This window comes from Akebia trifoliata, chromosome 4 (genome assembly GCF_017979445.1).
Source record: "Akebia trifoliata isolate Shusen 1 chromosome 4, ASM1797944v1, whole genome shotgun sequence".
Lineage (NCBI taxonomy): Eukaryota > Viridiplantae > Streptophyta > Magnoliopsida > Ranunculales > Lardizabalaceae > Akebia > Akebia trifoliata.
This window is the reverse complement of record NC_141378.1, coordinates 44,468,831-44,479,882: the sequence shown is the minus strand read 5'-3', so window position 1 is coordinate 44,479,882 and position 11,052 is coordinate 44,468,831. Positions and strand designations below refer to the sequence as shown.

Below are 11,052 nucleotides of genomic sequence, written 5' to 3'. Positions count from 1 at the left end.
GAGTCGTGCTTGGGGGGACACAGGATTTACTGTGATTTTCACAATTCTGATGTGGAGATGTATACATAACCGTAGATGGTTTTTACTCATATCGCAAGGAAATGCATCTATGGTTATGTACACATCCCACATCAGACTTGTGAGAATTGCAGTAAATACCGTGTCATTCCAGCATTTTCCTTTGTTTTAGCTCCTTTTGGTTGGGGAAGATTTATTTGGAATCTTAGAAGTTTTGAACTTTTCAACCATTGATTTAATTTCATAAAACATTTTAGATGGTATTTTAATCATTAATTATAAGACTTAAGATATTATTGATTGAAAAACTTTCCATCAGATCCTTGCAAACATTGAACTGGAAAGCCGCTTTGAGGGATTTTCTAGTTTCTGTTAAGTTTCAGTTTCTCCAAAAGTGCTTTTGAGCGTCCAAAGCATGAGAAACGCCCTCCAAACATGTGTCACCATGTTTCTTGATATAGTGCTGAGCCGTGAATTGGTACAAATCGAACCAGTTCGAGGTTTGGTTCGTCAAAAACAGCGAACCTAACGAACACACCCTTGTTTTGGTGAATTTTAGAGATGTCCCATGCTTCAATCAAATATTAGGAATAAGTCAAATAACCCTTATTTTGGAAATCCCAAAATTTGGTCAATATTAAAGACACCTTTTTGTTTTCAAATAAGTGATATGCCCCTTGACCTGAGTTTTCTTCTATGAGATAACATAAATGACTAAAATATCCTCCACAAACTACCTCTACAAAAACCAGCTTTGTTTAAGAGTGGCGAACCACAAACCCCAAATCCAAATTCGATTCAAACCGAGCGAACCAACAAACTAGGTGATGGGTTTTGAGAAGAGGAAAAGGATCATGGATATTTTACCAAATGGGACACTGACCCGATTCAATTTGTAGTATACTTGATGGGTTTTAAAACTATGCTGAAAATCAACTCTCTTTTTGAGATTTTTCCAAGTGCAATAATAATATTTGTACTTTCGTGAATCATTAATTATGTTTCCTTAGAAATCAATTCTCTGCAATCAAACAAACCCTTAGCTTAAAGGACAATCAACCTAATATTATTAAATGGCTAGGCAATTATTGAGGATTATTTTATTAAATTTTATATGGGCAACAATTTCTTTTCTACTAAGCTCCTTTATTGCTTAATCTTCGCTACTAATAATTGAGATTACAAATGTGATGGTGTTTGTTTAATAATTGGTTTGATGATTATACTTTTGATAGCTAGACTTTGGAATAATGGTGTTACCAATAAAAACATTTAAAAAATGAAAAATAAATAGAGGCCCAACTTCCCAAGATGGTGAAAGAGACACCAAGCACATTAGTCGCATGAATCATGCATGCTTTACTAATATCAATTATAGAATAGAAAAAAAGTTTAAAACAAATAAAAAATCTTTAGTTGGATAAATATGAATGGTAGGTGAAGATATGTCTTTGATTATCTTTACAATTCAAATTATGTTGGTCATATTGTTTTATTTCTTTTTTATTTTATTTTTATTTTTTAATTTCAGGTTTACAATATGAATAATGGTGAAGTGACTTCAAGATTGTATCTCATATATCGCACATCTTTGACGTGAAAGTGTGTAAGAATCATAGATGCTTTTTAACTTGTATCTCAATAAAAGATATTTATGGTTTCTTCATACTTTCAAGTTAGGGAGTGCGATATGAGATACAATCTTGTGATCGTACAATCTCTTGTTATGAATAAAGAAAAAAAAAAAAAATTCGAAAATAGGTTCGAATGATTCAAAAATTACTGATGGTTTGAGAGACATTGAGCACCATTTTTGGAAAAAGCAATAAATACAAAGATGGACATATATGTCCATTAATATTTTAAAAATATGTATGGGGACCAATAATTTTAACAAAACACTTGTCCATTTTGTTAAAACACCAAATCAAATGAATGGGAGAGAGAGAGAGAGAGAGAGAGAATTTGTGTTAATTTAGAAAATGTTGAACTAACTTTGCTAGACACTACGTTCAACACTGTGTTGACGTGTTAGTATATAGAAAATCATGATTTTTTATCTTGTATACCAAGAAAATAGATCTATGATTAACTGTGCAATTACCTCATCAACACAATATTGAATATAATGTCCAACAAAGTTAGTGTAGCACGACCATGATCTATGGATTGGACAAAGCCTATATATTGACTCAATCCGTTATCTATAAGGATGCTAGATAATCACAATAATAATAATAATAATAAGAGTCGTGCTGGGATGACACAAACGGAGACACAATGATAGTAAAACGATGTGGTGTGGCACATATTACTGTAGATGCTTTTCCGTAAGATACGAGTAAAATGCAGCTATGGTTATGTGCGTGCCACCATATCATTTTTGTCATTTTTATGTCTCCATTTGTGTCATTCCAACATTTTCCTAATAATAAATTCCTACAAAAGAAATTCATAAAATCTAAAGAGTTAAAAAAAAAAAATTGTATAATTGACTTAAAAATATCTTGAGAAAAACAAAATTCACAAAAATTTGAAAATAGACAGAAAAATCTAATAATTTAAAACGTGGGGTCATCAAGTCATTGAGTAGGTAGGAGTCTTGTTTTTTAATACATCCTTTGTCTTATGGTTAGGTAATGAACATAATTACTGTTTTACCTTTAATGAGTAAATAAAAACTGCACGAGTCAATCAGTCAAAAGGGACCCCAAAGTCAACTTGAATGATTTCTCACATATCTCTTATATCCGAGTGGGTTTATTTGAATTTTAGTTTCCTAAGTTATCTTAATTGACAATAGTTTTAAAACTCGGATATTTGATTTGACTCGACAAATTGACTCAGTGATTTGTTAATTGATTCAATAAGTTGAATTCTACGAGTTTTAGGGCCAATTCATCTTGATAAACAATTGACTCAGCCAAGTTTCAAGTTGACTCATTAAGTTTTTAAAACTTGGAAAACTTTACTTGACTTGAATGTCCATTGAGTCAAGTCGAAAACTCGCAAGTCTGACAAGGAGGAGTTAAAAGTATAACTTCTAATTATTAATTTTTTTTGAACATTTTAAATTAATAATTTTTTTTCAACAATTACTATTATATATAGTCTCCATAGAGTTCATAATCTGACTCAGTGGATTTGGACTTGACTCAACGATTTCAAGTCTGAGTTTTACAACAATGTAATTGTTACCTATTCCCTTTCTATCTTTCTATTTCTCTCTGAAGTACACTTACATAGTTCAGACCATATTTATAGTTGGGTTCAGATCCAAATATATTTTAGAGTAACTCCAAGGGAGATTGTCATTTATGGGTCATCAAGTGTTTATGGATACTCACTTTGGGTATTTATGGGGAATGTATTTGAACCATTCTACTAAAAAATGATTATACATAAATATTCTAATTTTTTTTAATTAATTCAAATTTAAATCGATATGAAATTGTAATATTTTCAACTAATTGTCTGACTTTTTTGCCCCTGAAAGAAAAGGGTAGCTTCAGAGGAGCATCTATTTCGATATTAAGAATGCCAAGACTCAAAATTTGACGTGGGATGGATCTGCGATGGAGACACTTATTTTGAACTCCACAATCCAAAATGCCAGTTGAGAGGGGATGGAAAGTGGGATAAGTCTTGCGTTGGAGTTGCTCTTAGGAATATGTATAAATACGGATCCAATTCGGGGCACAAACAGAATCATAAATCCATATACTATTCATATACAAAGTTACATACTAACACAAACTAGATCAAACCTTCGAATATAATAGTACTAACTCGAACTGAAGAGAAAATAAAGAAGAAGATCACCATCGTTCTCTTTGAGAAAAACCATGATTCCACAAGACAAAATAAGAGAAGCAAATCTCTAAGAACTGTCAAATTTTGACTTATAATAATAAAGATAAGTACTAAACTTACGATGATTCAAATGGACTTTTAGACTCATAATTTGGCTTGAAATTCAATTACCGTCAAACTTATCAAAAATAGTAATCATAAACGAGACAAAAATATTTACTAAAAATAGTAAAATTCAAACCACCTAACGGTTTCCTTTTGCAGTTTATCTGGTTACGCCTTTGGACTCCCTTCGATTTTTCTCTCATAGGCCTCATCGTAAGACTATATTGGCATTATAAGGTAGTCCTATTAATATTTTGTACAAAGTTAGGGTTTATAAATGCATTATTATAATTTGTTTTTTCGACTCAAATTCTTCTTATCCATGCAACTCATGAAATCATTAGCGATAGGTTTTGCTTCATGCATGGGTGATTATAGTAATGATCTGCTCAATTTAAAGACCAAAGGCTAATCCGAGAAACCCAACCCCATATACTCAACATCTAATTAACAAGCATATCAAGAGTTATTTTGACATGTTTTGAACATGTGTTCTATAGGTTCTAAGCTCTATAAACTAGATCAAATAGTTATGTAAAAAATTAAGCCCTTGTGAATGTGGAACTACCAAGGCTAAAATTGTCTATAATATTATACATATAGGGGGTAGTACATAGGGCAATAATTGTGACAAAATTTATAATAATGGTTTTGTAGATACTTTTCATGGGGCCAGAAGTTCGGAATGGGCTAATTTTTGGCGAGAATGAATTCTATAGTTAGAATTGACTATTGTTGACACATATCCACATTAAAAGTATTTTAAATTATAAAAATATCATAAGATGGATATAGAGAAAAACAAAATGTACATGTGCAAGTCGGCCATGTTGATTCAAAGATATTTTAGAGCTAAATTAAATACCTTGAAATTCATTTGAACCACGATGAATTAACCCATTCGAGTGTATCTCATTCATCATAATATGATGCATTCTATTCTCTTAAAGTTTTAAACTTTCAAACCAATTTTCAGAAGATTGAATTTAACCGACGATTCAACTTGATTTTATAATGAAATTGGTTAGACTAATAAATCATCCATTGTTTTTTTTTTTAACTTTTTAGCATTACTTATATGAACTTAGATAAATATGATTTAAGACAAATTTATGCATACATTTACAATTTTTCAATAAACACCAATCGATCCAACCAAATTGGGCTAGAGTCCAACCATGTGGCTCTTTTGTGATCTTTTGATCGGTTGGATTTTCAAAATGTTGGTTTAAACTTATGTTACCCAATTCATTGCTACTAGTCTGAACCAGAAATTGGTATGAAGCAAACTTGTTCGTAGGATGATTCATAAAATCAAGTGAACCATAAACCCAATGAATTTTACTTAGACTTGATGAACCAAAGCATTAAGTTCGACCAACCAAATTATTTTTCACATTTTTTTCATTGCTCAAAGTTGAAATTTGAATTATTTTATTTTTATTGAACTTTAATTTTTTTAACATATTATAACTTATACACTTGAATCATATATATATGCACAAATGAATCAAGCTAACGAACCAAGAGACGAATTATCTCTACCTACCCTTACTAATCCGATTCATTATAGAACGATGAATCATGAACCCCAAATCGAAATTCAAATCGAGCGAACTCACGAATCAAGTAACATAGTGTGAGGATTGCCAACAACCATAAACCCTAATTCCTCATAAATGCATGTATAGCCATGGTAGATGGCTCAACTTCAATGATATTAAAGATGTGTCTGAAGCATTACTCATTAGATATGAGTAGTTGAGTTTTGAGTACCCTCTCTTATCACGTTTTCCCATTTAATAAAAAAATTTCAAAACCAGTTGTCAAGCATTCATAATTTACAAAAATAAAATGAAATAAGAAATAAATCAAATCTCCTTTCTTTCTGAGTCTTCCCGTTATCTTTCAATCCAAGCTTCAACGTTCCGACAAACGAACGAAAAGCAAAAGCAAATAAAAAAAACTTTATCATCTTTTTATTTTTCCGAGTTTGTTTAAACTCTATTTGTCCGATCTCAACTTTTGGAATCAAACCGCGAGTTTTCTCTCTTTTCGCTCTCCCTCTCTTTTTATTCTTTTTCTTTTTCCCTTCTTTTCATGTTTTACTTTCTGCTTTCCACTCACACCGTTTTGATCTAAGTTTTCTAGAATTTCTGTTTCACAAAGCCCACCATGTTTGATCATTTTTCCTTCTTTTAGAAGATTTTTTTCAGTGAATTTTAGGGTTTTTTGAAGAGAAAAATGGCGACTGAGAAATCGAACTCCAAAGGACAAGCATGGTAAGATTTCTTATTACAGTCTCTCTCTCTCTCTCTCTAGATCTCTTTCTCTTTCTATTTTTCTCTTAGAAAGATTGTTCTTCGATGTTTCGATTTGCAGGTTTTGTACTACTGGATTACCGAGTGACATTGTTGTCGAAGTCAACGAGATGACATTCCATCTGCATAAGGTGAGGATTTGAACTTCAAATCTTCATGAATTTCTACTTAAATTTTCTCTCTCTCTCTCTTGATTATTTTTATTTTTATTTTTTTGGTTTGGTTTAGTTTCCTTTAATGGCGAAAAGTAGAAAGCTGCACCAACAAATAACAGAGCAAGAAACAAGAAATCCTACTAGAAGACGAAGAAGCTCTGCTACAGAAGCAATAGAAGAAGAAAAAGACGAAAACGAAGAAGAAATCGAACAAGAATCCATCAATCTATGTCTCCCGGAATTTCCGGGAGGTTCGGAAACATTTGAAATCGTTGCAAAGTTTTGCTATGGAGTTAAGATCGAGATCTCGTCTTCAAACGTTGCTCCTCTTCGTTGCGCTGCTGAGTATCTCGAAATGGCAGAAGATTACTCAGAAAATAATCTTGTCTCCAAAACAGAAAAATTTCTCAACCAATCGGTTCTCAAAAACATCAAAGAATCCATAAAAACCCTAAAATCCTGCGAAGCATTGATGCCTTTAGCAGAAACCCTAAATATTCTTCAAAGATGCGTCGATTCGATCGCAATGAGAGCCTCATCAAACGATCCATCTCTCTTCGGATGGCCAATTAATGAAGGATCTGGAGAACAAACCGCTAGGCTTGCGAATCAAATCTTGTGGAATGGAATCGAGACTGGAATTCGTCGCAAAAACACGACTAGATCGAACAACAACGATTCGTGGTTTGAAGATCTAGCTCTTTTAAGCTTACCGATTTACAAACAAGTAATTTCCGCCATGAAAGCTCAAGATCTAAGCTCGAAGATCATCGAAAGCTCTCTCATTTCCTACGCAAAGAAATCGATTCCAGGTCTCTCGCGTTCGAGTAGGAAACAATCCACAACTTCCATAGCTTCAGAAGCTGAACAAAGAGAGCTATTAGAGACTATAATTACGAATCTGCCATTAGATAAGAACGCAAATTCAAGATCTTCAACTTCGATTCGACATTTATTTGGATTATTAAGGACATCTAACATACTAAACGCATCTGAAGCTTGTAAATCTATTTTGGAGAGGAGAATTGCATCGCAACTCGAACAAGCGACTCTGGACGATCTTTTGATTCCGAGTTACTCGTATCTGATTGAAACTCTGTACGATGTGGACTGTGTGGAGAGGATTTTGGGATATTTTTTGGAGGGTTTGGATGAGAGATTGGCGAGTGGAATGGACGGTGAAGATTGTGGAAGATCTCCAGAGATAAATCCAGTGATGTTGGTTGGAAAATTGATTGATGGGTATTTAGCGGAAATCGCTACTGATGCGAATTTGAAACCAGAGAAGTTTTGTAATCTTGCGATTGTTCTTCCTGATCAAGCGAGGCTTTATGATGATGGTCTCTACAGAGCTGTTGATGTTTATCTCAAGGTGAGTTTTTTCATTTTTTCAATTATTTTATTTTATTTTATTTTGTTGGATTTTTCTAACCAAAATCTACTCTTAGAATCATTCTCAACCGTTGGATTGATGCTCAAACTGACGGCTGAGAATTTACAAATCACTATGAATACGCATTTGTCCTCTCGTTATTCATGTGCATCAAACCTCGTTCAGTCATTTGTGGTTAGAAAAGTCCAAGCCTTATTAGGTTGAGGCTCTCCATCAAACAGACATATTTCCCAAGTAATGGCAAAGGCACCCTATTATAGTTATAAATAAAAATTTCTTGTCTTATATGAGTTATTATTTTTTTTTTTGTGTGGAATAAATTGATTTTTGACAGGATGATCTCTATGATCAGGAGACCATCATCATCAGAAATCAGTTTAGTCTGAAACTTTTGACATAAAATAATTTGGTTATGGTGTGGATTGGCCTTATTAATATGTGGGGTGCCTTTAACAATACTCATATTTCCTAGATATGAGTACTAGCCAGCCTTGGCTTGGAAAATAAAAATATTAGTCTCAGATGTTTGGGGCTTTCTATGAAAAGAAGGGCTGAGATTTGAGGAACTTCCTTAGAGATGGCTAATGATTTGTATCCCTAGAAAATTAAGATTATTCCTAGCCGTCTATTTTATACTCTCCATCACATGTTGTTTGAGCGTAAAAAGATCTGTTTCATTTTTTGTATTGTTTTGGGAATTTTTTTTTCAAAATTCAATCTGGAGTTTCACAAATCTTAGATTTACCAATTGCAACATGTCACTTGTATTGAAAATTTTCTGTACCTTGGTATTTCTATTAGAACGAGGATTTAAAAGGGTCAGTCCATTCCTATAAAATAGAAATGATGTCTATGTATCAAGTTTTGATTGTGCTTAAAACACATCGCGAGCTCTTAAACACATAAGGATGCATGCCATATAAAAACGAGTTGATTAGGAGCCTAACATGTTTTAAACATCTACCTACCAAAAGGTGAAATGTTGACACCGTTCCCATTGATTAAAGTTCCTGATTGACTTTCACGTGTGGTTGAAGATAAAATGCACATATTATGGAGATGATTAAAGTTAGAAAAGTAATTTTAAAAGGGGTAAAATGGTTATTTACCAGATTATATAGTTTAGTTTAGTTATGGTCATGACTCCTCCGAGTTGTACCGGTATACTCCACTTGACAAACACATAATTTGTCCTAATTCTAAGGTTTTTTTTTTAAATGTCTCTAAGATGACTCAAATAAATTGGATATCTCGTCTGAGACAACTCAGTCTTGTTAATGGACCTGACATAAAAACGAGTTTTAAAATCATGGTTTTGGTTAAAAAGCACTAATTAAAAGCTTAACCATGGTTTAATAATCGAGGAAGTTGAGTAGCCTCCCAACTCCCTGGACTACTAGATCAGCTCTAATGCTTCTAAACTCTTATAATATCAAGATCCATGTGAAGGATCCATGATAATCAATTTTGCATTTCCTCATATTTTATTATTTAGAAGAAAAAAAAAATTGGTTGTAGGCTCATCCAACTATATCGGAAGAAGAGAGGGAGAAGATATGTGGAGTGATGGACTGTCAAAAGCTGACATTAGAAGCATGCACCCACGCAGCACAGAATGAACGTCTCCCCTTAAGAGCAGTAGTCCAAGTTCTCTTCTTCGAACAACTCCAACTTCGTCAAGCCATAGCTGGCACTCTTCTGGCTTCTGATCTCGCCCCATCAGAATCTGCTGCCCATCCCTCATTCTTACAACAAGAAGACATTATTAACACAGCAGAAGGCGCACAAGATATTTGTGACACGTGGAGGGCAGCCGTTAGAGAGAACCAGGTGTTACGTTTCGATATGGATAGTATGAGATCTAGAGTGCAAGAACTGGAACGAGAGTGCACAACGATGAAGAAATCTATAGAGAAGATTGATAAGACAGTTGGTCTGGCTTCGGGTTGGAGGAGCTCGTTAACGAAGAAGTTTGGGTGTAAGTTCAAGACGCAAGTGTGTGATTCCCACGAACGAACAGTAGTGGAAGCCAGGAAGAGTAGACATCAGCGCCAACCAAGCTCTTAGTAATCCTCCTCCTCTCTCTCTCTCTCTCTTTTGTATTATATCCTATTTTATTTTAATTTTAATTTTTTTTTTGGTATATTTTAGTATTTTATTTTATCATCTTGCTTGATGGAGAGAGAAATTAAGTAATTTAAGTAGGACATAAAATGGGTCGGATTTTTTCTGAAATCTGAGTGATCCAAATCGGATATGGGTTGATGTCTCTTGAGTCTTGACTCGAGTCGGATGCATATCTATCCCTATATCCGCTAGATCCAATGGATAAATTACACTTTGACCTCTCGTAGTTCGAAATATTTCTAATGTTTTGGTAATTGCTCTTACCTCCCTTGTAGTTTTCAAAAGGACTTATTTACCCCGCCTCCACCTACTTGCCAATAACCAAACGGTTTAAAAAATGATTTTAATTAATTTTTATTTTTATAGAAATTATTATACTCTTTTAAAATATTCTTCTTCTTTATAAACAAAAAAAAAATATCCTAATGAAGAAATTGGTTCATACATGGGATTGTGATTGCTTAGATGCGGTATTTGTAATTATCATTTTAAAAGCTATTTGTTGTAATAAAAAGTTGAATGAAAGCGTAAAATAGTAAAATAACATCTGAATTTTAATACTGCTAGTGAAAGGTGAGGTAAGTCCTATTATGAAAATGTTAGGGGTAACATTGAATTATGCCAAATTATGTTTTCAAAAAAATCCTACTAATACTTCAATATAACAGGAATTCTTGTAAAATAGAGAAACCATAATGATAAAATTAAATAGTAATTAAAAAAAATATAGTAAAAGAAGAAATATTCAATGGCAATAAATTATCTAATCCGAATCAAGGAATTTGGTCCAGGTCTATAAATGGTCGGATGTGGTTTTAACTAATAGGACTTAGTCAAATATGATTTTGAATAATTTTTTAAAATCTAGATATACTCAAATCTGATTCGAACTTGACCCATTTTAAACCCTAAATTTAAAGAACATCAAAAGAAATTTGAGCCAAAGCATCGCCTAAGATGGGGAAAAACATAGGTTTCTTACCAATGACGGAGCTAGTAAGGAGTTGGTGGGGGAAATTATCCCTATAAAACTTTGAGACACTCCTATATTTTCAACTAATTACATGTCCCATTTGTCCCCACTCCCTCAACTTTCTCCCCATTATCCTCTTCCCCTCTT

General features: G+C 33.2%; 1 protein-coding gene across 1 annotated transcript; it reads left to right on the top strand.

Moving 5' to 3' along the window:
- The first annotated feature begins 5,804 nt into the window (after positions 1–5,804).
- Positions 5,805–9,961, top strand: LOC147405197 (Phototropic-responsive NPH3 family protein). Its single transcript, XM_086441416.1, has 4 exons — positions 5,805–6,218; positions 6,319–6,388; positions 6,486–7,784; positions 9,324–9,961. Exons 1-4 carry the CDS (start codon positions 6,181–6,183, stop codon positions 9,870–9,872), a joined length of 1,956 nt encoding a protein of 651 aa, XP_086297542.1. The 5' UTR covers positions 5,805–6,180; the 3' UTR covers positions 9,873–9,961.
- Positions 9,962–11,052: the final 1,091 nt, after the last annotated feature.